Source organism: Myotis daubentonii, chromosome 14 (genome assembly GCF_963259705.1).
Source record: "Myotis daubentonii chromosome 14, mMyoDau2.1, whole genome shotgun sequence".
Lineage (NCBI taxonomy): Eukaryota > Metazoa > Chordata > Mammalia > Chiroptera > Vespertilionidae > Myotis > Myotis daubentonii.
In genome coordinates, this window is record NC_081853.1 from 16,324,712 (window position 1) to 16,352,664 (window position 27,953).

General features: G+C 39.0%; 1 protein-coding gene across 4 annotated transcripts in view; it reads left to right on the forward strand.

Moving 5' to 3' along the window:
• Positions 1-27,953, forward strand: part of ERC2 (ELKS/RAB6-interacting/CAST family member 2) — a 906,943-nt gene that overhangs the window by 395,184 nt on the left and 483,806 nt on the right. For all 4 annotated transcript variants that reach the window (XM_059663256.1, XM_059663255.1, XM_059663257.1 and 1 more), the window contains exons 8-10: positions 14,700-14,837; positions 21,236-21,376; positions 24,874-25,014. In XM_059663256.1, the coding sequence (XP_059519239.1) occupies positions 14,700-14,837; positions 21,236-21,376; positions 24,874-25,014 (420 nt within the window). The remainder of the gene's footprint in view (positions 1-14,699; positions 14,838-21,235; positions 21,377-24,873; positions 25,015-27,953) is intronic.

Consider the following 27,953-nt stretch of genomic DNA (forward strand, 5'->3'; position numbering starts at 1 on the left):
TCTGTCTACTCACCCCTTTGTCCCAATGAAGAACATAACTCATTGTGTCACAAAAAATCCTAAGAAGAGAGAGATTCAGCCTTCGCCTCATACAATCTCTTCATATCCAGAGATCCTTTCATGCGTAGTTTCCAAAATATTTGAGAAAAACATTACGTATGCTCAGAATGACTGTATAACATTTGTGAAGCTCTGACAGCACACCACGGCTTTAGTTAGAATGGCACTAAAGATGAGATGTCCCTAAGGAAAGCCATCGGAAGTGAAAGGAGTTGGGGCACAGGTTAGACCAGCCGTGGGCAAACTACGGCCTGCGCTGTTTGAAATGAATAAAACTAAAAAAAAAGACCGTACCCTTTTATGTAATGATGTTTACTTTGAATTTATATTAGTTCACACAAACACTCCATCCATGCTTTTGTTCCAGCCCTCCGGTCCAGTTTAAGAACCCATTGTGGCCCTCGAGTCAAAAAGTTTGCCCACCCCTGGGTTAGACCTATCTTTGAGGTCCTGTCAGGGCCATCTGGACTGGGCTGAGGCAGGTGTAGGCTAGCGCAAGACTTATAAGTATACATAAAGCACATTGTTTGAAGAATCAAATGTAAAAGTTAAGAGAAAAAAATATTAAGTTACAGAATGATCCTCCAACAGGTTATGCTCACATACCTCAATGAAGCTATCTTATTCTTCATTTACACTTCTTGTTGTTTCCAAGATGAAAATAAAAAGTGAATTTGCAAATATTGCCTTTAATACAGAGCCTTCTTTTAGATATAGCCTGATGGTGGTAGAATATACTTTCAATCTCCATTTCACAGTTTTTATTCCAACGAAAACAGAATTTAATTTTTATTGTTATTTACATATTATATTGACAGTGAAATTCATGCCTTCTGAGCTTCAGTAATAATGTGCCTTTTTCTAATCTACCACAAAGGCATTCTGTAGCCACCAGAACGGTTGCTTTGGTGGTTTCTGTTCCCAGCACATGTTACCATGTTTTTGCAATGGAACATTTGCTGTAGGGGACAGAACATTTAGCATGAAGGATACTAACCAATAACAAAATAAATTGTCTGCAAATTATGAAGTAGGGTGCTTTGACAGAACGTTTCTATTTTTCAGTCTAGTAGTTCATCTCCCTGGCCTTCCTCTGGGTTTGTATTTGATTTGAGGAGAAAGAGCCAGGATTTGTTTATTTAGGAAGTAGATGCAAGAGTCTAAAAATGAACCAGGTCCTAATTCTCCCCCCAGTGGCTCTTATGACAACACGGTGGGGGACCTATTTGAAATGCTATCTCTTCTTAGGAGGAAATTTTCTGCAATGTGAGTATTTTATCCTATTAAGTATTTCTTAAATTAAATTAAAGAGCACTGAATACTTTAAGTTGGAAAATAGTTGCTTTTTTTTTAACATCATGGTGGAAAATAGTTTCTTGAATACTAGTTAGTGTGCTGTCATTTAAAAAAATGCATACATACTTTTACTCTCAAATTCAGTTTCTTTTACTATTTCACTTTTGAACGCAAGAGAAATAAATTTTTAATTTTTATTCCCTCCATGGGTTTTAAATGTTTAGTTCATAAGATTAATAATCTCTTGGAAAAGCAAGAAAGCATAAGCCAAAATTATAATTCAAAACAAGGACAATAAATAAATTTTTAAAAAATGAAAAGCCTCTGCAAACCTCACGAAGACAGTCAAAATTGTGAAAAGACATCAACTGGAAGTAATTTAAATGACACAGTTTTATGGCTGTCTTAGAATGACCCTGAGAAAATATTTCTCCAAATGAATTCTCTATTAAAGAATTCTTTTAGGCAGGGTCTTGAGGAATAAATGCTCTTAAAGTGAATTGTTTTCTTTGATGCTGCTATTTTCTTGCAAATTCCAAAGGACAGAATCTTTGGTTTTAAGTTAAGATAATGAAAGTAATTTTCCTTTGAGAACTAGGTTTTTGGCGGAATTGTAAAGCCTGTCTGCAGGTGAGATTTAATTTAATCCTTTGAGTACATAAGAAGCATTCTTGAGACAGTGGCCAAAAAACTGACACGATTAACACTTTGTTTATTGACAGTGTGTGGACAAGAAAAGGCTTTTATCCTGAAGAGCTTAATGATTTTTTTAGTGATCTTAATGGAAATTTTTTAAATTACTAAAATATACATTATTTAAATGGTCAAAGATTAGTCGATATTCTTAAAATTTCAAGTTAGCTGCAGTTGAAATGCAGTTTAGGAATTAAATAGCAACAAAACAAGTATGAAAGGCAGGTAGTAACTTGCTAACTCAATTTCAAGTTTAGAATAGAATTAGGGAGTGGAAAATAAATGTGTAAATATTAAAAGAAAATACATAAACAAAAGCCTGCAGAAGATCTGTTGTATCTGAGCTTCAGAATCATCTAGATGCGGTTTTCATGAAATTTTAAAAATCTTATAAGATTTTTCTGTTTGTCTTATTTTTTTTAATTCTTCTTTTCTGTAGTGTTTTGTGTGTTCCAATAAGCAAACCAATTTTTCTGGTGTCAGATACTATTTGAATAAGTAAAGATGTCTATAATAATGAAAAGTGTATGCATGCTTGAATTTTTCATTGAATTTATTGGGGTGACATTGGTTACATGTAAAATTAAATAGGTGTCAGGTGTACAATCCTATAATACATCGTCTGTATGTTGTATTGTGTGCTCACCATCCCAAGTCAAGTCTCCTTCCATCACCATTTATCTCCCCTCTATCCTCTTCTACCTCCCTCCCACCCCCCTTTTCTCTTATAATCACCATCCTGTTGTCTGTATGTTTTTGCTTAATCCCTTCACCTTTTTCACCCAGCACTCCAATCCCTGTATTGTTGAAACTTGATACAAAAAATATATATCTGAAATATGAAAGCTATAACTATCAGATAAAATCAGTGCCATAACAATTATTTAATTATTTACTGTTCAGTGTGTGCACAAATGTATATTTGTTGCATATAGTGATTTCCTTGTGTATGCATTGCTATTTTTTGGTTATTTTGGGGAGTTCAAATATGGCAATTGGAATGTTTTGCATTTATATATTTGATGAGTTTTTAGTTTTTTTATGGTAAAAATAAAAGTAAAATCATCTTTCTGACTGTCAAGATAGCCAGCAGAAATGAGTTTGTCTGACACTAAAAGTTTTTCTAATTAGGAGGATCTAGACCTCTTACCGCCCCCCGCCCTCCTCCCCCCATCCTGTCTGTATGCTTATCCGTGGTTTAGCAAGCCATGAAGATCTTGTCTACAACAACTGCTTGTTAATATTTTTACATCATGAGAATTCTAGAAAGCTCCCTTGGACCTTGCCTGTCATTTTATCATTGAACATTTTCAGGATGTTCTATTTTATAACAATTTGGGGATGTTTTAAATTTGCTGCCTATTCATTTTATGTCTAAAGGAAAATTACACAAAATTCCATACTATTTGGGAACATGCTGTCTTGGTTAGGGCTTGGATTATATTTTAAAATTAGTTTTAAAAGAAAGGAAATCATATAAATGTTCTGGAATTCAGATAAGCACCAAGCTTGGGAAGCAGGCACTTTTAGTTTAGAGTGCTTATCCACTGGGGTCAGACTGCCGACGATAAAAGAGCATTCTAGACTTTTAAGTGTTGATTATGCACTTTGGGGAGCTGTTTCCTTTCCTGCTCTACCTCCCCCCCCCCCCCCCCTCCATTTGAATTTGGACTTTGGTAGAATTTGCAGAGTGCAGTGTCTCCAATATTCCACAGGGTGTCATGATGCGGTTGTTTGTTCTCTGAAGGACTGTCTGGTGGAATGTCATTTGAGCCAAGGCTCTTGCAGTATTTCAAAAGGTTCTTTCATTTTGGTTATAGTCAAGGGATATTTAGTGAGGGCCTACCGTGTGCCAGCCTCATGATAGGAGATCTTAGTGGTGTCATGCCAGTCCTGTCTTTATTTTGTGTTCCGTATTTTGGTGGAGAACATATCTACCGACAGAGTTTGCTTGAGTTTGTTTGCCATGCAGCTTCATACGACTTTGGAATGAATCTCAAATGGAGGAGCTAGGCTTGGAAACTGCTCAGCCACCCAGCTCCACTCTGGTTCTCTTCCTCCATCCTCTGGTGGGAACAGAGCCCCAGGTGTGCTGGTGCCGGAGGGGCTCCTGGGTAGCTGAGGGGAGGCCCAAGTGCAGGGCTCTGGAGTCAGACAGTCTGACTCTGAATCCTCCCTTCACCACTAGTTTTCTGGGTCACTTAAAAAAAAGCTATTTGCATCTTTTCATTTTAAATCAGGATGGGATTTCAAAAGCAAATTAAACAATTTCTAAAATGCATTGAGCATCTTCCAATCACAGGAGAAGATAGAGTAGCCTCCACTTGTCCTTGCTCCTTCTCTCTAAATACAATTTAATTCAGATTCTCTAGAACTAATTCAATAGACAATCATAAAAGACCCTGAAGGGTGGGAAGGAAGAAGGAGGACTCACAAGGGGCCTCAGGAAGAGATGAGCACCTTGGCAAGTTACCCGGATTTTCTTCTCCTCTCCCACATACCCAAGATGGGGGCTGGAGAGCCCTGCAACCCCGAGCTGCCCGCAGAAATAGGGGGCAAAGGGAAAGAGGGAGGGCAGAGGAAGGGAAGGTAAAAGGGAGTAAGGGAAAGAAGGGAATGCTTGCTCTCCAGGCCAAAGGACTGGGAAAGGAAAAGCCTGCCAGCACTTCACAGTGGCCAGCTCTGCTCATGACAGCTTTGCTAGTCAACCCATCCCCCTTCTTCCATCTCCCAGCAACAGTGGGCCTGAGCTGCCCACAGCAGCTTCCTTAGCAGTACCAGGACAGGCCCCGCTCTCCACAGCCCCAAGTCCCTGGAGCAGCAGCCATTCTGCACCTAGCAGGAGTGTCAGCAAACCAGGGAGGTCAGCCAGAACTCACATACTGAACTGCAGCAGGGCGGCTGACTGCTGAAATAGATATAGATGTAAATAGGAAAACAAAACAAGCCTTCTGACATAGATCCCAAATGTCCACCATATAATTGAAAACACTTGTCATAGCAAGAACCAGAAAAATCACAATATAAATGAGAAAAGGCAACTAATGCCAACACCAAGATAAATCAGATATTAGTTTTGTGACAAAAAAATGTATAGCAATTATTATAAAATCAATTGAACAAGTAATTACAAATTCCCTTGAACAAATTGGAAATCCGCACTGGAAGGATTCCATAGGGTGGAAATGACAGAAGATAGAATCAGCGGACTAAGGACAGATCAATGGAACTTACTTAAGCTGAGCAGCAGAGGGAACGTGGACTGGAAAATGAATGAACAGAGCTCAAGGACCTGTGGGACAATAGCAAAATACCTAACATATCGCCAGAGTTCCAGAAGGAGAGGAGAAAGAATAAAGGACTGAAAAGTGTTTGAAGAAGTAATAGCTGTAAACTTCCAAAATTGGCAAGCAATATAAACCTACAGATTCAAAAAAGAGGAGTGAATCCCAGCTAGGAAAAACCCAAAGAAATCTATGCCAAGACACATCATAATCAAACCTCTAAAAACAAAAAAAATTAAATAAAAATCTGAAAGCAGCTAGAGAGAAACTACTCAATATTTATAGGAGAATGAATACCAATTCAAATAGCAGTGGATTTTTCATGAAACCACTGAGGCCAGAACGATTTGGCATATTTTTCAAATGCAGAAAGGAAAAAAAATTGTCAGCCACACTCTCTAGCTGGTGAAAGTATCCCTCAGGAGTTAAGAGGAAATAAAGACATTTTCAGGCAAAGAGAAACCAAGAGTATTTGTCACAAGGACATCTGTCCTTAAAGGAGGACTAAAAAAAGTTCTCTAAGCAGAAAGGAAATTCAAACAAGAAGAAGAATTAGAACTCCAGAAAGGAAAAAAAGAACAGTGGAATGGAAAAAATACGGGTAAATATATTGTATCCTTATTCTTGTAAGTTTTTTAAATCATAGTTGATGGTTGAAGCAAAAATCGTAACAGCTTGTTTTGTGGTGCTCAATGTATGTAGAGGAAATAATGGACAATTGTATGGAAAAGGGGGGAAGGTATGAAGGTCTTAAAGGAAGTTCAATTTCAATACTCCATTTGGATTGCTAAGCTATTTATATCAGTAGGTTGTGAAATGTTGCATATGTAAACTCCATTGCACACAGCAATTGCTAAAAAAAGTAAAACTCAGTAAATAAATGAAGAGGAAATCCTAAAAATATTTCAAGTAACCCTCAGGAATATAAGAGAAATGGAGGAATGAACAACAGAGGAAATAAACAGAAAAAAATAATAAAATAGCAGACTTAAGCCCTGACACATCAATGGTCAAACTATAACAATTAAAATACATACATTGTCAGAGTGGATTTTTTTTAAAGCACATGACACAGCTATATGAGGTCTATAAGAAGTTCACTTCAAACACACTGACATAGGTTGAAAGTAAAAAGAATAAAAAGATATATCATGTTTACATTAATTTAAAAAAGGAGGAATGGCTAAGTTAATATCAGATAAGGTAGACTTCATAGCAAAGAAAATTACTATAGACAAGGAATGACATTATGACATAATAAGAGAAGCAATCCACCAAGATGACATAACAATCCTAAATGTGTATGGAGCAAACAAAATAGCTTCAAAATATATGAGATAAAAATTGATATAACTGAAAGGAGAGATATACAAAAAATTATAGTTTGGGACTTCACCACCCTAAAATCAGTAATTGATAAACTAATTACAGAAAATTAGCAAAGATACAGAAGAACTGAACTCTTACCAACTAATAAGAGCTAATTGACATTTATAGAACACTCCACCCAACAATTGCAGACTACATTTTTTCCAAGTGCACATGTAACATTTACCAAGATAGATCATACTCTGGGTTGTAAAACAAACCTCAGCATATTTAGAAGAATGAATTCCTAGAATATGTTCTATGACCATAATGGAATCAAACTAGAAAACAATAATAAAAAGACATAAGAATCTAGAAATAATTCATGGTTCAAAGAAACTAAATACATAATAATCCATGTTTTGAATATGAAGTTTCACAGGAAAAATATACATGTAACTGAATGGAAATGAAAATACAATATCAAAATATTGGGGATGCAGCTATGGCAGCATAAGCAGGAAAGTTTATAGCATCAAATGCTTATATTAGAAAAGAGGAAAGATCACAAATGAATAATCAAAGTTCTTACCTCAATAAACAAAAAAAAGGGAAGAAGTAGAAAATGAATCCAAAGCAAGTAAATAATAAAAATAGGGCATAAATAAAAAATTAAAAATATAAACAATAGAGAAACTCAATAAGATTAAAAACTGCTGTTTTGGAGAAAAAAATCAGCAAAATTGATAAACCACTAGCAACATTGACAAAGATAAAAGAAAATATAAATCCCCACTATCAGAAATTAAATAGGAGATATTATGATTGCGTAGTCATTGACAAGTAGGAGTATATTAGGGATAACTTTATACTCATACATTTGACAGCTTAGTAGAAATGGACTAATTTCTCAGAAATCCAGAAATCACACTATCAAAACTCAAACAAGATGAAGTAACAAACCTGAATAGTTTGATACCCATTAAATGAATTGAGTGTTTAATTTAAAGGTTCATGATTAAGAAACTTCTAGGCCTAGATAGCTTCACTGGAAATTATTGCCAAACAGAATTAACCCTAATTTTACTCAGTCTTAAACTGAAAAGGGAAGAGGGAATATTTTCTAGCTAATTTTTGAGGCCAGGATTACATCTATACTAAAAATAGAAAAAGACAATACAAACAACAACCCACAAACCCCCACAAACTACCACTATCTCTCATGAACTGAGATGCAAAAATTCTCAACAAAATATTAGAAATCAAAAGCACACATTTATTAAAATAATAATAATATATACTATGATCAAGTGAGATTTATCCCTGGTATGCAAGGCTGGTTCAACATTCAAAATTCAATCATTATAATCCAACATATGAACAGGTTAAAGAAAAATATATGGTCATATTAATTAACATAGAAAAAGCATTTTGCAAAATTCAACACCTATTCATGATAAAAACTCTTAGCAAGTTAGGAATAGAGAGCAACCACATCAACTTGATAAAGAATATCTGCATAAAAACTTATACCTAATATCTATCTCTCATCATTAAGACTAAATATTTTTTCCCTAAGTTGAGGACAAAGTCAAGGATATCTACTGTCATCACTTTTATGCAATATGCACTCCAAAGTTTTCTTCTTTTTTGCAGATGACATGATTGTCTACACAGAAAATCTCAAGGTATAATTGAAAAGGAAAAACAGAAAAACCCTTCTACAATGAATAAATGAGTTCCGGAAATTCTCAGGATACAAGATCACTCACAAAAATTAATTCTATTTCTACAATGAATATGTAGAGGCTAAAATTAAAATATAATTCCATTCATTATAATGCCAAAGTACCAAAGCATGTACAGCATCTTTATTCTGAGATTTACAAAATGTTAATGAAAGAAATCAGAACAGACTTAAGCAAATTGAAATGTACTGTATTCATGGTTTGGAAGACTCAACATAGTAAAGGTGTCAATTTTCAAAAAATGGACTAGATTTAATGAAGTTTCAATCAAAATTTTGACAAAGGTTTTTATTGACATAGACAAGCTTATTACAAATTTATTTTGGGGAAAAGCACAAGCCCAAGTTCAACTAAAACAATCTTTAAAAAAAGAGAATAAGGCGGTATGTATCACTATACTCATATTAACCTTTACTATATATCTAACATAAGCAAGACAGTATGGTATTGTTAGAGAGATAGAGACATGGATCAAGAGAAAAAGTAGAGAATTCAGGAGCACACCCCTGCAAATATGCCTAATTGATTATTTTACAAAAAAAATTCAATGGAGGTAGGATAGCCTTTTTAATAAATGGTAGAACCATGTGGACATCCATAGGCAACAAAAATGAATATTGGCCTAAACTTCACACCTAATGAAAATGAACTCAAAATAGATCATGGACTTAAATGTAAAACAGATATACACTTATTAGAAAAAATATAGGATAAAATCTTCAGAATCTAGGGCTTGATAACGATTTCATAGAATTAACATTAAAAACATGATCCACAAAGCAAAGGATGATAAACTGGACTTTCTGTGCTGTGAAATATCCTGTTAAAGGATAAAAGACAAGCTACAGTCTGGGAAATAATACAGAAAATAATTGTAAGTCTTATATCTGACAAGGAATTGGTATCTGGAATATATAAAGATCTGTCAAAAGTCAGCAGTAAAAACATCCAATGAAAATGCACAAAAGATATGAGCACATTTACTGAAGAAGATCTACAGATGGCAACTAAGCATATGAGAAGATGCTCACAGTCACCAGTCATTAGAGAAACGCAAAGAAAACTACAGTGATATGCAGAATTACTAACATAAAAACACCAGTGACAACACCAGAAGGTGGTGAGGATGTAGGGAGACCAGCACACTCACACATAGCGGGTGGGAATGTAAACTGGTGTGGCCACTCTGGAGAAGTTTGGCAGTTTCTTATACAACTAAAATTTCTTAGTTCCCACATGACCTGGCAGTGGCTCTCTGGCATTATCCCAGAGAAATGAAGACTTACATGCATAGAAAACACTTCTACGTGAATGTTCATAGGAGCTGATTTGTAATAGCACCAACTTGAAACAACAGTATACTTTAACAGGTGAATTGTTCAATAAGCTGGTATATCCATATCATGGAATATTACTTAGCAATGAAGAGGACCAAACTATTCGTAAATATAACAACTTGGATGGATCTCCAGAGAATCATGCTGAGTGAAAAAAAAAAAGCCGTCCCACAGGTCATATACTGTATGACTACACAGCATTTATGTAACATTTGTGGGATAACAACATTATAGAAATGGAGAACAGAGTCATAGTTGCCAGGTGTTAGCGATGGGGCAGAGGCAGGAGATGAGTGGATGCAGTTAAAAAAGGGCAGCACAGGGCATCTGTGTGGTGATGGGATTGTTCTGTCCCTTGACTTTGCTGGTTCTACACCTGAGATACAATGGTGTAGAACCAAATGCAGACTCGGAGAGATGGATGTGGTGATGGCTACGCAACATGAAGGTATTTAATATTACTGAACTGTATGTTAAAAATGGTTAAAATGGTGAATTTTGTTATGTGTCTTTTACCACAATTTTTTAAAAAAGGGAATAGGAATGTATTTCAGAAGTATTGAGAGATTAGTAGGCCTATATATTTGTGCTTACCAAGCAACCTATTTTTTAAAAAAATTTCCAATCTGTCATGTAACAATATGTGGTCCTACTGTGTTATGATCACTGTGTGGTTCTGACCACATGTGACACATGAGTTCAAAAACATCTCAACTGGTCTATATACTATACTGCTCAGGGTGAGAAGTCCATCCCCCATGATCTTGAATATTGGAGTGATATTCAGACACTCTCTGTGTCTGTAGTAGTTTTCTTATCACAGTCTGGTAACAAAGGGTCGCATGAACCATTGGCCAAATGTCTGAATCAAAGCTTAGATCAGGGGTCCTCAAACTTTTTAAACATGGAGCCAGTTCACTGTCCCTCAGACTGCTGGAGGGCCGGACTATAGTTTAAAAAAAACTATGAACAAATTCCAATGCACACTGCACATATCTTATTTTGAAGTAAAAAAACAAAGCGGGAACAAATACAATATTTGTATTTGCATGTGGCCCGCGGGCCGGGCTGTAGTTTGAGGACCCCTGGCTTAAATGTATAGCCCTGTGAGAGCTTCATAGAGAGATAGTTGAGAATACTATATTTTTCTGTGAATAAAATGCTATTTTTTCTAAAATCATTATGAAAATCAAGGGGCGTCTTATACATGGAAGTCAGCCGAGGAGGGAGCCTCATGGGTGTGTAGCTGCCCATACCTTGTCAAACAGACTTCCTCCAGTCACGAGCCTTATTGTTACTGACATCAGCTAATGCCATAATTGGAGGTGGAGGTGCAGAGTGCGCAGATGCAACAGGGACTGGAGCATTCTGAGCCCATAAAGATGTCAAAAATTAAAAGATAAATACCGGTAAGCGATTGTCTTACTCTGCAAATTCAAACTGAATGTAATCAGCTATGCAAAAGAACATGGAAATAGAGCAGCAGAGAGACAGTTTGGACCTCCTCCCACGGAGTGTGTGATCAGACAGTGGAGAAAACAGGAAGAACAACCCCCTAAGATGCCAAGAGAGAAGAAGGCCTTCAGAGAAAAACCAGCAAAATGTTTAAAATATTGATTTCTTAATTTTTGGTTGGAAAAGTGGGGGTTGTCTTATACATGAAAAAATATGGTAATTCCTCCAGGGTGGTATAGTTTGCAGGTTCAGGAGCTAACACCAGGGCGCTCCCCTGCTGTTGTGGATATGGGTCTTTTTTGGCTCTCTATTCTCTCATTTTCCCCTGAGCTTATGAAGGGGCTCTCATGCTGGACTTGAAAATGGCAACATGTGGCTTCTCAGATTCCTTTGCAGGTGGGCTCTGTGCCTTCCCTTCATTCTGTTCCTTAGGTGTATCTGCCCCAGAGTCACTGGGAGGTTGGGTGTGTGAGGGACGCTTTGCTGCAGCGATTGCAAGGTCTGGGCCAGGGGCTGCATGACTGCAAGGCTCGTGGTGGTGTCCAGCGGTCAGTGACAGCTGGGTTTGTGCTCAGTGTCTGGTATTCAGCAGCTGAGGCAACAGTGTGTACATTAGCATTTGCATCAAAACTTTGGGCATCGTTCTGGGCTTTTTCCCCTCACCCTGGCTTCCCAGCCTCCTGTTCACTATGTTCAGGGCAGATGTAGGAAAGTATAAAGAAGAACAGTGATTTCATTAGTCACACCATTACCAGAAAATAGCATTTTAGTGAGTTTCTTTTATATAGGTATTTTTTTTCTATGTAAAAACTTTTTTTTAACAAACATGTTATTTTACATTCTGCTTTCCCCCTCCCCCTATGCATTCTACTATTTCCATTTAGTGGCATTTGTACGCAAAGGTGATTTTAAATATTTGCATAATGTCTTAAATGTACCAACTATCTGTAATTGTTAGTAACTTGGACAATTTAATTTTAAGTAGGCATTTGTTATTTATATAATAATTTATTATTTACTTTTGTATATAATGTTATTTTTATATACAAATATAAACTAAAGATAACCCATAATCCCACCAGTCAGATAGTCTCAGTTGGCATAAAAAATTAATCAAACCCACATGGTTAGAAAATTCAAGCCTAAAACCACAGAGGTGCACAGCAATGAGAAACAGAAGCTTCCTTCTACCTCTGTACCCTAGATCCTTTTCCCCAAAGTTAAGCACTGTAATATTTCTTGTGTTTTTTCCCCCCAGAAAATGTCTTAATTCCTGTAGCTACATAACTGTGTGTACTTAAAAATTTATTATTATTTTTTACACAGACACGGTATTTTCCACACTGTTCTGCACCGTGTGCTTCTCTATTAAGATCATTCTTAGAGTCTTTGTGCATCATTGCTCATAGTGGTGCATCCCTTGCTCTACAAATTCCGCATCTGTTACTCAGTATGGCCTGCGATAACATCAGCTATTCTGTGGGTTCTTAAGTGTGAGATAAATAGATATGTCAGTTGTATGTCCCAGGTCTCACCAGCCCACATTTCTTCAACTCTTACCTCCCACCTGCATACTGGTAGGACCTCTAGCCCTCAACCTCCTTTGTTTTTCTGGTAACTTAGGGGAGGCCCCAGGGTTCCCACAGAGGCTCACAGCTAGACTCTATTAGCCTGTATTTCCAGTGCTCAAAGCCCCTTGCAATCTGTGCCTACCACTGTCCCAGGGCTGATGTCCTGAGAAAAGGTCCTCTCCCCCCTGTCCGGGGCACTGTCTTCCAGGTTGGACAAGGTGTGTCTAATCGGTTTGCTCAGAACCACCATGGGTTTGCCCACGCATGTTTACACAAATGTATCTCTGTGTGTGTGTGTGTGGGGGGTGTACTCCAAACAATAACATGCACTGTGTGAAGAGTCAGGCCTCTCGGTTGCTGGCTTCTTCTACATAACAACCATCAGTTTGACATGTAACTGTCCATATTCTTGCTCACGCAGACATTTGCTTATGATGTATAACTTTGAGCACTTGTCTGGAATGGAGGAAGCCTCTGTTCTGACTGCAGATGATTATGCCTTTTTCCTGTTTTCCATGGAGGGACAGTGAATTCTCACAGTGGTGGCTGGGTAGGAACACATTGCATTCTGATGAAGGAGAAGCTTAATTATTTGATCTATAACCTGAGTTTCCAGGATATATGTCTCAAGGCAGAAAGCATGTCTGACTAAAGATACATTGGCAACTGGAAAAAAAAAGAAGAAAAGTAGGAAAGAAGGGAGAAAGGAAGGTAGGAAGGAGGGAAGGGAGGGTGGAAGGAGACAAAGTCCATCTCTGCTCGCCCACTACCCTTGTAACCATTGGAAAAGTTCACCAAGCCTCACCCTGCAGGTTGAGGGTCAGCAGCATCACTGTCTTTGTTCTCAGCACTATTTTGACGCTGCTACTGCTGCCATCTCTGCTGTCACCCTCTCCGCCTCCTTATTGCTGCTACGACGGTCATTATGTGTAGTGCCATTCCAGATTCGTGCTAAATGGATCAAGTAAGCCAAAAATTTGTTTGAGTCACACATTGTGAAACATGCCTTTGGAATGATTTCCCGAGAAAGCCTGGGTGCAGAATACAAATATTTTGAATGGACTTATCTTACAGTTGTACTGCTATTTTTCCCTGTCATTTTAAAACCCTTAATACGAATAAATTGTTTGTACAGTGCAGCTTTTTTTTTAATCCTTAGATAAGAAATACGTGGTTTGAAAGCAGAGAATAAAAACATGAATGATAATGTTCCCAATGCCCGCTGCAAGGTCCTGGCTGCCGCTCCCGGGCAGGCGTTACCGTCGGCATTCGGTGTGTTTATTTCAGGCTGCAGATAGTGGATGAAAGTGCCTGGTAGGTTGCCAGCACATGACTTAGTTGCCAAATGGAGTGTTTAGTACTTGTTACATTTGATTTATATCACAAGTTCTTCCCATTAACAGTCTACTGGTGATAACCTACTTGGCTTTTCATGTGGTTTCTTTGAAACAGCCACTTGACAACATTTGGCATATCACAAGGTTTAATACTGAATACAGGAGTGAGTGAATGACTACATGGGTTCTGCTATACACTGATACGCTGCTTGGTGCAGACTGGGTACCCGTTCTGTTCACTGAGTGAATAAATCCTGTATGTGTGTTTCTCTGATTCTCTGCACCTCGGTGAGGTCTCTGGATGGGAGACTTAAAGGGCTGGTGGAGGGGGTAGAAACAGATAGAAATAATAGTGCTTACATGTCTGGAGGGCTTGCATTTGTATGGAGGCTGGTATTCTCATCGGTATCACGATTTAAATGCAAGCTTGAATTATGCAGGAGAAGGTAGGTCTCATCCTAACAGCATTCATTCTAAGTCAGAGTGTAACCTCATAATGCGGTCAATTTCCGTGATCTCAAATCTATTTTTTTAAACAAGTTCACTTCAGGATTCTTGGCCCTGGATGTGCAATAACACGTGCATTAAATATGGTGATCTTTATTTTCAGATTGAAAACTTGCAAGAACAACTTAGGGATAAAGACAAGCAACTGACCAATCTGAAGGACAGAGTGAAGTCCTTGCAGACAGATTCCAGTAACACCGACACTGCCCTGGCGACACTCGAGGAGGCCTTGTCAGAGAAGGTGAGCTTGGACTAAACAGTGGGTATCAGGATTCAGGGAAATGTGCTTGGGAGGAGATGTTGCAAATGCATTTAAATGTGCCCTCTTTTCTCCACGCACTCACACTGACCCCAGGCCCTGCTGGGCCGCCCACTCCCATGCTAGCCCTCATCAGTAGACTTGGCTCACTGAAGCCAAGGTGTCTTTTGGAAAAGCAAACCTGAGCACCTCACCTTTGGCCCTGCTTGTCCTTGTTCTTGGATGATAAAAAGTAAAACAATTCACCTGGTCCATAGGGTCCATCCCTCTGTCTGATCTGGCTCTTAACTGTCTGTCTTACTCCTTTCTCTTCCTCTCCCTTTCCCTTTCTCCCTATTATTATCACCCCACTTCCTTCGTTCTTTTCTCTCTTCCTCCTTTCCGCCCTTTCCAACCTCACCCCTTATCTCTCCTCCCTTTTTTCCTGTGTGTTAGCTATACTGGCCTTCTCGATTTTCAAGTGTACCATGCTCCCTCCTGCTTCAGACCCTTTGCACAGGCCGTCACTGATCCTAGCATGTTCTTTACTCTCTGCAGACTTGATTCCTTTTCTTCTGAAAGCTCAGTTTCCCGAGGAGCTGTTTCACATAGTAGTTAAGAATGTGGACATTGGAGTCAGACTGCCTGGCTTCCAATCCTAGGTGTGCCATTTATACTTTGGACAAGTTACCTCACCTTTCACTTCCTCAGTTTCTTTCTCCGTTCTTGTTTAGAACGATAGGGATAATACATTACAGCTGTTGTTGTTACTATTTTACTACTTACTTTCTCAGGGAAGCCTCCTTGGTAAAACCCTTCACTGTGTTCTCATGAATAGCGTGAACTTCCCAGAGCTCATGCCACAATCTTAATTGTGCTTTTATCTATGTCTGTGTGATTAATCGGTCTTCTCTGCTAGACTCCAAGCCCAAGAAGTGCACCCATATTTGGGTGTTATTTATGTGTGGTTAGCTCGCCTTCCCCCTGCCCAGTATAATAATATGTGCACGGGGGAGTGCTCAGCGGAGTTGGATTGAGTGAGACCCTGCCAGATGACAGGCATTGCTGTGGGCAATGGAGTTGCTGCAGAGAATATGGGTGAAAATCCTGGCTGTCCTGGAGGTTAGATTCTAATGAGGGTGAAGGAGAGACAGACAATAAATTAATAAGTAAATATATGGGATTGCAGAGGTCAAGTAACTCTCTCTCCCAGGTCCTCAAATTTCCCATTTGTGGGATGGGGAAATTTGATTACATGGCCCCAGGTTCTGTAAACCAGTGTATCTTAAAGAAGTCTTCTTTGACTTCTACTTCAGAATTACCAGGAGGTGCATGTTGAAAATCTAAGTTATTAGGCACCACCTATGCCGACTGCATCGGAACCTCGAGTAGGGCCTGGGAGTCTGCACTTTAGCCAGCACTCAGGTCATCTTTATGTTCATTAGTCTGAGAGCCACTGATCTATGTTAGAAATACAGGGGCTAAAAAAACGTAGTTAGATTCTATGGCTAGATAGTTTTCATGTTCCTTATTAAAATGATAAGATAATAACTTTAGGTTAAGTTATAAGATAGAAGATTTTATCTGAAGACTTTTAAGAAGAGTAAATATAATGGTTTTTCAGGGAAAGATATTCTTCTATTTCTAGCTTGGAGATTGTATTGCCAAAGCTCTCTGTAGTAGTTTTGTTTGTAAAATCTGAATGAGGGAATACTGGTTCAAAACTATTAGTGATTATGTCTCCCTTTTGCAGTTTTTGAGCGATAGGATGTCAGTCTACTTGTTTTCTTTCTCCAAATTTACAGAAGTAAACATATACCATATAATTTTCCATGTCATGAATTCTTGGCAGGATTTTATCATTTTTTTCCCTCGGCCCTATTAAGATTTGATTTATTCTAGTTTAAATCCCAAAGAATTCCCAAATCTGAAACTACTCCCTTCCTTAAGCACTTCCTTTGAGGCTGAGGGGATGACTGGGAAGGAAGCTGAGGTCTGTGGGAGTCTGGCCCCTCAAACTGCCTCCACTACCTGATAATAGCACCGAGAGGGGCTACCTTCTTCTGTGTCTGCTAGTACTGTATTTTCAAAATGCACGTCTAAATGAGCTGATCACTAAGTTCCGGTCCCTTTGGGGAACTGCCTGAACCGTAATTGTTCAGTTTGCTGGGCCTCAGTCTCAGGCACATGAAAGCTGAATTGCACCATAGATGAGGAGTTGAGAGCTCAGATGTCTCAGAGGGCCTGGCAGGGAACAAAAATGAGGGAAGTGGGTTTGGTGTGATACAGTAGGGACTGTTGGTAACTGTGGTGAGCTGGAGAGTCCTTGACCTGTCTCATAGCATTCACGTTCAGATTTTTAAAAATTACAATGCTCAAGCCAAACCAAATAGCTCTGTGGGCTAGCTTTGACCTGTGAGCTGTTAGCTTGCAAACCCTATTTGCATTGACTCTTTTGCCTTTCACAGTAATGAAGAATAAAAGCAAACAGAGAGATTTATTTGAAGGGAATTTTCAAATGGTGCCACAACCACAATGCTAGCATATTTGAAAAGCACAGACAAAAACACTGAATAGGAAATGGTAAGGTCCTCTATCATGGGGCAAAGAATAGTAGATTTAAGTATTTATCCCAATGGGTGTCAAACTTCGGTGTGCATCCAAATAATCTTACCAATTAGGAGCTTCTTAAAATAATAGTTTCCAGGGTTCCATTTCCTGGCGATTCTGATTTAATTGCTCTGCTGTGGGGCCGGGAACTGGCGATTTTTAACAAGCACACACAGTGATTCTGATGCACATGGTCAGTAACCACACTATGAGAAACACTAAATCTATGTTCTTCCATTGCAAGATGGGCAGAGGGCTCAGCGAGGGAAAATGACTTGACCCAGAAATTAAAAATTTGGTGCATGTGCAGCATCATTGGCCATTTCTGAGCCCTGGGCAGACATCATTAATCAACCGTGGCACAAGCTAACTCCTGAGCCAGCACTCCAGGAAGTCCCTTAGATTGTCAGTTGGCCCATGGTTGGGACTTTGTTGCCTACCTCATGTTAGGATCCTCAGGCCACTCAGCTCACAAGTGATGAAATAGGACTTTTGACATCAAAAGCACAAATATCAGAATGGTTGAGATTAAGCCCTATTTCATCACTTGTGAGCTGAGTGGCCTTAGGATCCTAACATGTCCTTAATGGCCTTTCCCTCATGAGTTCTAATTTTATCCACACAGAATTGAATAGATCCTCTGGAACGCGACACAGTGCAAAAAATAAAAGGATTAATTAAAAATTATAGAGTCATAAGGACATTGAATTATGCGCTGTCTTTTGGCCATTGAATAGGACCCGGTAGGCATTATTCACCATTCCGCCTGGATTATTACATCCCAGGGAGTGTGTGACTCCTTTTCATTTCTAGGAACTTACTCGAACATTCGGAGCGTGAAAAAAATAATGCCACTTAGCAAGTTAAGATTGAGTATGACTTAGTCTGAGGATTGACACACAGAAGCTCAGCAGACAGAACCCCTGGTGTTTGTAAAGTGGTCTCTCAAGCCTTGCTGTGGCCACATGGTAGATAAGCAGCGGAGAAAGGCAGATAGCAGGGCCGGAGGCCACTGCAGTTCAGTTCCACCCAGTGATAAAGCACAAATAGATTAGACCGTGCAGAGCCAGAGGAGTGCACCAGGAACACTTGCCAATGCAAATAAGACTAAAACAAGAACACATTGTTGGAATTTCTACAAGTTAGCTGTTAATCAAGTAGATCGTGGCATATTAGGGCTTTTTAACACATGTTTTTGACATCTGGCCCTGTGCGGCTGACAGTTAAATTAGTTTTGTGATTGACGGAGAAATATTTTGGAGTATTGAATCATCAATAACACTTAAAAACGTTATACTGCTTGCTGATTTTTTTTGTCATCAATGCCCAGTCAATAGTACAAGTGCTTAGAGCAAATCAACCTGCTCTCCCAATGACTCGGACACCTTCCGGATGTTAACACACATACTTCGTTTTATTTCCCTTCCTTTGAAGACAAGATGACCCTCATTTGAGTCCTTATTTCTTCCATCAGGCTTTTTAATTGCCTGGTGTAGGCCAGACAGTTTGCCCAGCCCTTTGGATGTGAGCACTGCCCTTTGAGAAGCTGGCCCGGGAGGACAGGCATACTGGAAGCCACGTGAAGGGTGCTGAGTGGGAAAAAATGCCACATGACCAGGCCAGAGTGATTCTTGGGAAGGTTTCCAAATAGTGAGGTGACACCGTCAGTTTGGGGCTTTAAAAATGTCACTCCAACAGCCATGCGGTGGACGTGATGAGATGGAGAGGGCCTGGTGGCTAGGTGACCTGCTCGAAGGCATTTGCATTAATTGTAGGCAAAAGGCAGCAAGGGCTCGGTTGCTGAAATTGTTAAAAGCCCTTGAGAGACTCCCCATACACTGAGGACATTTCCTTCTTTGGAGATCACATAATCATCCACTTCCCAGTGTCACAGACAGAGTAAAATAGGACTGTCACTGGAATCAAGAAGAAACAAATATAGGCTATTAATGACTCATTTGTTCTATTTCCACCCCCACTATTGTAATAATATACTTCATTTTAAAGTATTTTTAAGAAATTGTAAAACAATAATGGTAGTTCCCCCCCCCCCCCTTGAAAGCATTAGATACATAAATTACTATCATTGAGGTAGAACAGTTGCTTCCCTGGGGGATCTTAAATCACAGATGCAGTGTTCCAACTAACTTCCCTCTGCATTAAACACTAGTCTACATTGTCTTATGCATCAGGAATTGTCTTGTATTATGTACTTACAAGAATATAAAAGATAATATCAGGATATTTAAGTGTCATTGCCACACCAATATTTTTAAAATATTTTTATTGATTCCAGAGAGGAAGGAAGAGGAAAAGAGAGTTAGAAACATCAATGATGAAAGAGAATCATTGATCGGCTGCCTCCTGCATGCCCCCTACTGGGGATTGAGCCCACAAACCCTGGCATGTGCCCTTGACCAGAATGGAACCTGGAACCCTTCAGTCTGCAGGCCGATGCTCTATTCACTGAGCCAAACCAGCCAGGGCCACACCAATATTTTTTAATGATGATTTCACAAAGGAAGTTCAGATATGTGTTGGGTAATTTGAAGCAAATTTTAGAAATCTAACTCAAACTTTTCTCAAGTGGAACTTTCCTTAAAAAAAGTTTCTTATTTTGATATCAGTAAAGTTGCTCAGTTTGGGAGACATTGTCTACCAGAGTAGTATTTTTTAAAAATATGTTTTATTGATTTTAGAGAGAGAGAGGAAGGGAGAGGGAAACATCTATTGGCTACTTCCTGCATGCCCCCTACCGGCAATTAATCCTGCAACCTAGGCATGTAACCTGACCGGGAATCAAACCAGTGACCTCTTGTTGCATAGGATGATGCTCAACCAACTGATCCACACCTGTCAGCCAGCATGGTATTTTTATTTCAGTATGAAAGTCATGGGCAGACAGGTCCTCAGATCTTCTTGGATGGCTCCATGCTTATGTTGTTGTCAGTATGTTTTCATGGGCTTAGCTAAGACTAAGAGATCCCTGGCTGTCAGCCTGGGCCTTCTGTTTGTGAGCTGAGCCACCTGGGATGAGTCAGTTGACCTTTCTGTGCCTAGGTTCCCTCATTTGTGCACTGTTCCTAGTAGCCGTGGTTGAGACCTCGCTGTTGTGCTGAGGACTAGGTAAGCAGGCAGGTTATGGTACCTAACACATACTAAGCTCTCAGTAAAGGAAAGCTGCAATGTGAACTTTACTCAAATTTAAGCAATGTTTTGGAGTCTCTACTGATTGCCAATAAACCACTGAAAAAAATCTGAAAGTAAATGAACATCTCTAAACACACTGGGAAATCACTTACACATTCAGCTAATTCTTAATTTTGTTTCAAGTTTTCACTTGAGTCCATCCTAAGTCCTGCCCCACTTCAATCCACTTTCTGGTCAGAGAAGCGTCTTCAGAAACCAAGGAAAGTTGTCTGCCATCAGATGGGAAGACCAGCAGAGAGGGTTGGGCTGGCAAGGCTTTGGCTGGTCTGGCGTCTTGGTGCCTGAGCCTCTCTCTGCTGGAATTGCTCTTGACATTTTCCAAGCACCACCATGAACCAAAACAGCCTCAGAGCTTGAACATTAATATCCCTTGTGACTCTATGATGCTAACTTTCATCTACAAGCCAAAAGCTGTATTGATTGTCTGTTATGCCTCTCTTCACACACCCAGTTTTTAATCTTGTGTATTGATTCTTGTAGAGAATTGCTTACATTTATTGCCTCATTTCTTTTGGTAGCATGTCTTGCCATATATACTGATGGGTTTTCACTTTTTTTTTTTTTTTACAATTGCCTCACAGGAAAGAATTATTGAGCGCTTGAAAGAACAGCGGGAAAGAGATGATCGGGAAAGACTAGAAGAGATAGAATCTTTCCGAAAAGAGAACAAAGACCTTAAAGACAAGGTCAATGCTTTGCAAGCTGAACTGACTGAGAAAGAGGTGAGTCTGGAGAAACAAACGAACCATGTTGATAGTTCTCATAAAATCCTATTCATGGCAGCCTCAAGACACTAAAGACTAAATTTGAGGGCCTCTGTGAAGGCTTGGGGAACATAGTTACCCTTCTTTGTAAAGCTGTCTGAATTCAAAGGAAAATATATACTGTAACTCTCTTCATCGGTGATGCTCACTGCAGACCTTCTCTACTAGCTGCATGTGGTGTAGTTCCTTGAAATTCTTCTTGATGTCTTGGCCTAGATGCCATTGTCCCATGATATTTTTGTTTGAGAGAACAACAAAAACATCTATACTAATAAAAGGTTAATATGCTAATTAGACCAGGAGACCTTCTGGGAGACCGGCCAGGGAGGGTAGTTGTGACTCTATGATGCATCAGGCCAGCTGGGGAGGGCTCTTGGGGGCCATGAGGCCGGCAGGGGAGGGCAGTTGGGGGCCATGAGGCCAGCAGGGGAGGACAGTTGGGGGCAAGAAGGCTGGTGAGGGGGGCAGTTGGGGTAGAGCAGGCCAGCAGGAAGAGTGGTTAGGGGTGATCGGGCAGACAGGCAGGTGACCTGTTAGGAGCCAGCGGTCCTGGATTGTGAGAGGGATGTCCGACTGTCGGACATCCCCCGAGGTGTCTCAGATCAGAGAGGATGCAGGCCGGGCTGAGAGACAACCCCCCACCCCCCACCCCACGTGCACGAATTTCGTCCACTGGGCCTCTTCAATAAGAATAACAGTTCCACTTTATTGAAGGCCTTTTGTGTGCTTACCTTGGGTTGGGTGATTTACATTCGTCTATGCTTCTCAAATGGATCACTCAATACTCAGGTTAAAAGATAGGGTACTAGGCTGGACACAGAGGTATAGGTTAAATGTGGCTGCTCTTCTGGGACATCATTTTCACATTATGGTAAATAGTTTAAAATAATAATTTTATGTTGGAGCAAACATGGAAACAGAAAACAGATCTCACCTGCATTTTTACAGTAAAACAATATACTTTAAAGAAATTTCTTGTTGGGGGTTATGGAGAGGATGCTTTGGGCTATAACCCAATACTCTTCAGTTTACTTATGGGTGCTTGGGGGAGAGGTTTGAGAAGCAGCAATGCACATTATTCAATCTCCAAAACTCTGAGACATGTGCTATTGTTCATGGTCCCTTCACCCTCTCCTGCAGGCCTGTTCCAGGCCTTTCTCTCTGCTGGGCTTCCTCACTGCAGAGTTGCCCATTTCCCAGCTGCAAACTGTTACCTCAACCAATGGGTTCTGATAATTCTGTATGAATCAAAGTACAGTCTAAATTTGGAATCCAAGAAGGGAAGAATGGATGAGGAATAGGAGTTTGGAAGAAACGCAGAAGCAAAATTTACGCACCCTAAAATTTAAAGTGAAAATTTAAGTTTTTTAGAGAGGAGATTACAGTTTTGATATGAAAATAAACAATGTAAATCCTCTTTCAACTCTATTTCCTGATCATTCAACCTGGGGATCTATAACTACTATAATTGATATGCGACAGAAGCATAGAACTTTGCAGCATTCTTCGCCAATGGCAAGTGTTCTTCATGGGTTTGCAAGTTGAAATACACACACGTACACAGACACACACACACACTCACACACCCACACACCCCTATTTGAAACGAGATCTTGATGACATGGCGGAGCATAAGTTTTAACTGAAAATAATTTTGTAAACAGTGCCTACTCTGTATGAATTTCAGACAGGCATTTCAGCAAACATTTATTGTTCCTGTATAATAATGTGCCTGCCATTGGGCTGGGAGAGTCAGTCAAACTTGCACCAGAGAAACAGAACTGTATTAAGAAATTTAACCATATTAAGAAATTTATTGCAGGGAATTGGCTTACATACTTAGGGAGGCTGGCTCATTTTAAAATGTAGAGACAAGTCCAAAATGCATCAGGAAGGGCAGACTGGAGACCCTCAGAGGGTAGGTGACGCTGCAGTCCACAGGTGCAATTCCTTCTGTCTCAGGGAAGCCTCAGTTCTGCTCTTCAGACCTTTCAACGGAGAGGATCAGGCCCACCCACACGATGGAGAATAATATCCTTTACTTAGAGTCAGCTGACTGTAGATGTTAGTCACATCTACAGAATCTCTTCACAGCAACAACCCAGATCAGTGTCTGATTGAAGAACTGGGGATGACAGCCTAGCCAAGTTGACACGCAAAGCTGTTACACCCAGCAGTTTAAAAGTTATCTGGAAAAAAACATGTAATTGTTGTCAGCAGGGAGCTTATAATTGAGATGGGGTGGTAACAGTCCTCACCAGGGCAGGATGTGTGGAGTATAAGGTCCTTTATTATTTCTGGTGGAGTGATCTGATAAAGAGTATTGCTATTGGAGTTGGAGACCTGGGTTGGAGACCTGCATCTCCCTTTCATAGCCTGGTGACATTGGAAAAGACACGTAGCTCATGTGAGCTTCAGTTTCCTGACCTGAAGAATAAGAATGGCTAACCTGCCCCTCAGATGGTTATGAGGAGCTGGGCTGCTGGCTGGGTAATGGTGGTAGCATTTTCATCAACAAGGTGATGCCAGTACCCGGGAAGCAGCCCAGAATTAAAGTATCAACATCATTTACTGAGAGAGCATTGAATGCTTAGTGTCTCCCTATGTGTTGCAGAGGGGTGTAGAAACGTGAACGTTTTAGTCACCTAGTTAGATGTTGCTAATGATTTCATATATAGTGATGGACATTGCCCTCCCAGCCAGCAATGTTATGTTCTGTGATATATGTAGGCAACTACTTCTTTTTTTAGTTTTTTTTTAGAATTTAGACTGTACAGGGAAGCCCTTGGTTTCTGGGTATGAATGATGAATGGAACAATTTAGGTGACCCCGTGTCCGAGTTGGAGAGATTCATTCTATCTGCTGAATCTGGATTTACGGAGGACTGGAACAGAAAGTCTACTCTACATTTTAATATAACTTTATCTTCGATGACACAGAAGATGTTTGAAAATCCATTGGCCATTTGTCTGTTAAAGAAATGGAATTTTATCACAACTTAATAGGGTGTTTCTTTTATACATGATTTTCCCTGAGAGGGAGGGTGGGAAAGCACTAAAGCTCGTATTTTCTTTCCTATTTGTCTTAGAGTCTGCACGACCTGACAGCAATAAATGTAAATGGAGGTTCAGGGTGTCTGTTTTGCCATGACATGTAAAGACCACCTCGGGACTTAGATCATTAGCAGGACTTGGAGACATGAAACATGCCTTTACTGACCACACCATTCGGTCACATTTGATTCTGTTGCAATTAGATCCTGCTCGGTTCTGTAAGCTGGCCAACTTTAATTTCCTGGCCAGAGCAGACTATTGTTACGTTAGTAAGACTATATTTACTCTTTCGGCCTAACGCACACGTTATTGCTATGTATAGAATCAATGTATTCAAATAGAAGGCACCGCTGGTAGAAATGGCTGTGTTTTCCTTCCTTACTGGTGTTCTTTTTCTTTCAGTCTAGTTTAATTGACCTCAAGGAGCACGCATCTTCACTAGCCTCAGCAGGGCTGAAAAGGGACTCGAAATTAAAATCTCTAGAAATAGCCATCGAACAAAAGAAAGAAGAATGTAGCAAACTGGAAGCACAGTTAAAAAAGGTAAGTGAGGCTGAAGGAAAAAAAAAACATGTTCATTTTGTAATGAACTTATAAAATGGGAAAGGAAAAGAAACAAACCCCTTATCTTTCACTGTCTGCTGATAACTTTATTCCTAAGAAGTCTGCATCAAATCTGTCTGTGAACCTGAAAAATTATCTTAGGTTTCCTGTCTGAAAAAAAATTTTTTTTTTTTGAAAAATACATGAAAATAGTAGTGGAAGTAAAAACAAAATATAAAAGCCAGCCATTACTCTCTGGGCAAATCTCAACTACGAAAAGAGATAAATGGAAATATTTGCAACCAACCAAAGAATCCAGGGCCCGATTATACATTGACAAAGTTTTACTACTTTTAGAAATAGGTCAGTTTTTCTATTGGAACTTTCAAAGTTTACCTGACAACATTAAATTTCTAGACAGTCACCAAAAGAGCCAAAGTCCCTGGAATATCTGTGGGACGACTCTTTCTATTTGACCTAAACTGGCCCTACTTTCTGAGGAAGCTTGTTTTATGTGAAGGCTTTGGGAAAGAATGCAGGGTCTTTATATCGCAGTGTTAACATGTTTTCCTGGGCTAGACATTTCTGTGCAGCATATTCCCAGTCATGCATCATGCCTTTGACTCTTTCCCTGTGTTGTTTGGTGCGTCTGCATTCATTGTTCACCTAAAACTCATAACATTATGAGTTTAAGCATTTTGTTTCCCTTTGACAACGTATAGACTTATTCAAAGGAGATGAGAAGAATCTAAAAAAATGAAACAAAGCATATAAGAATTTGACTATGTATAATTCACAGCACATTGGATGGGGATTTATTTGCTGAAGTTATGAAACTATGATATGGATGATAGGGATGTGAAACATTATATATATCTGTGGAGAAATTATTCTGGATACCTTAAAATTTAATAGACTATTTTATATGATGCAATATGTAACTGACATGTGATTGATTATACTATGTTTACTTTACCATGGAATTTTAAGAAATTGTCATGAGAAATTTCTCACTAATAAAGCCTCCTTACCAATACAGAAAAGCTAAATATACAGATCAAATCCCCTTGTAACAAAACAGCAAGAAAATCTCTATATTGCAAAATCTGTTTCCCAATCTACTCAACATCTCACTTTTCCCCCCCAAGCAATTTCCAGTTAAGCAGAAATCTTGAACAATAAATGGAAGAATTTAAACTGCCCATTTGAGGGTGTTTAAATGGAGATTGACTTGGCTATTCATGCAGTGAGCGTAAATATACATTCTTGACACATATATACATGTGTTCTGCAATATGTTATACATGCACATGCATACCAAGAACTGTACTTTTTGTTTACCGAACAGTTTTGTAAAGTCCATAAAGCAGGCTCTAAGATAACTCTGTGAAAGAGGGGATGTCATTGGCTCTCTTTGGTGGTCCTTCGTGTTATCTCATCAACTCTGAGGAGCCAATTTGGAGATGAGGGCATTCCATACATTATTTCTGCAGGTTATTTCTCTAGACACCCTCCCTTTTCATGTAAGTCATCTACGAGATTTAAAACGCTCTAGTAATGAATTAAAAGGGAGAGGTCCACATATTGATGCTTAAGATTTCCATGTATATATGAATTGACTAGTTTAATAAATCAGCATCTATGCAATTCAATTTTGTTTCTTTCAATATAGCTATGGTTCGACCGAGAAATCATTTCAAGCATGTGGTTTCCTTTAACACACAGGAAGACGCCATATACTGAAATTCACAAATCAAGTTCTGTAAACATTTTAGCATTATTCCTGACAATATTTTAATATTCTGCCACATCACTAGAATTAAAGTAACAAATATGGTTGTCTTGCTCTAAAGGACTTACTTAATTTATGAAAATATAACTTATTTCTAAGTATATAAATAATCTTTGCTTATAGTATCTCCTAAATGCATAGTATAGTGAGATTAAATAAGTTAATTATAATTTAAATATTTTCATACCTAACCTGCAGATGCTATTTTGTTATTTTTGGCTCTCTAGCATCAACTAAATTCAAAAGTTTAAAATACTTTTTCTAGTAGTCTTTAATTTCTGCTAATAAATAGTTCTGTAAAAACCTCAAGTACCCATCACCTTAAAAAGAATTGAGATCTACATGAAATATTTGAAAATATAAGCCAACAGTATGTGAATATACATATAAACACATCATTTACTCATGGAAAAATAAGCAGCTATAAAAGCTTAAGGAGTGTCTGGGCCTCCCTTTAAATAAAAGGGTATGTGACTTGTGAATAAAATATAAAGGGTTACTAAATGAAAGCTGAAAACATAATAGTTTTATTATGTCATAAATAAACCATGAATTCCCAATGGAATTTTGCTCACAATTTGTGAGTGTCCAGGTATTTTTGCCATAAAATCTACACAATGTAGATGTGTTTAGCTGAACAGAAACCTTGTCTGCCAGTGACAGTGGAGTCCAAATGGTGATTTAAATTTGTCTTTTTTTTTGTCTTATAAACAATTCTTGAAATTAGTAAAGTGAGTGATTATATAAAAGTTTGTGGAAAACATTCCACATACATAGTTGCTTTTAACCCTTTACTATACTGTGTTAATTAAATACTTTGTGATGAAAAATGGTTACAGGCAGAAAAAGAACTATTTCTTACACATTCCATCCCAGGTCTTAAAAACAATGCAATCAAATGTTCTCATGTGAGGAAATCTCTGCTGATAGGCTGATAAAATGGTACTAACCAAATAATGCAGAACTACTAGTTATGTGTGTGTTTTATAAACTAGTGCATTCATTAATCTTAAATAGACACCTAGGGGTGGAGAAGAACTAGTCAGGGATACATGGATTGATTTGTCTTTCAAAAGACTATTTGGTGCTCGATATGTGGGAGCATATTTACCTTAGATGACTAGAAATCAATTGAGAAGCAATAGCA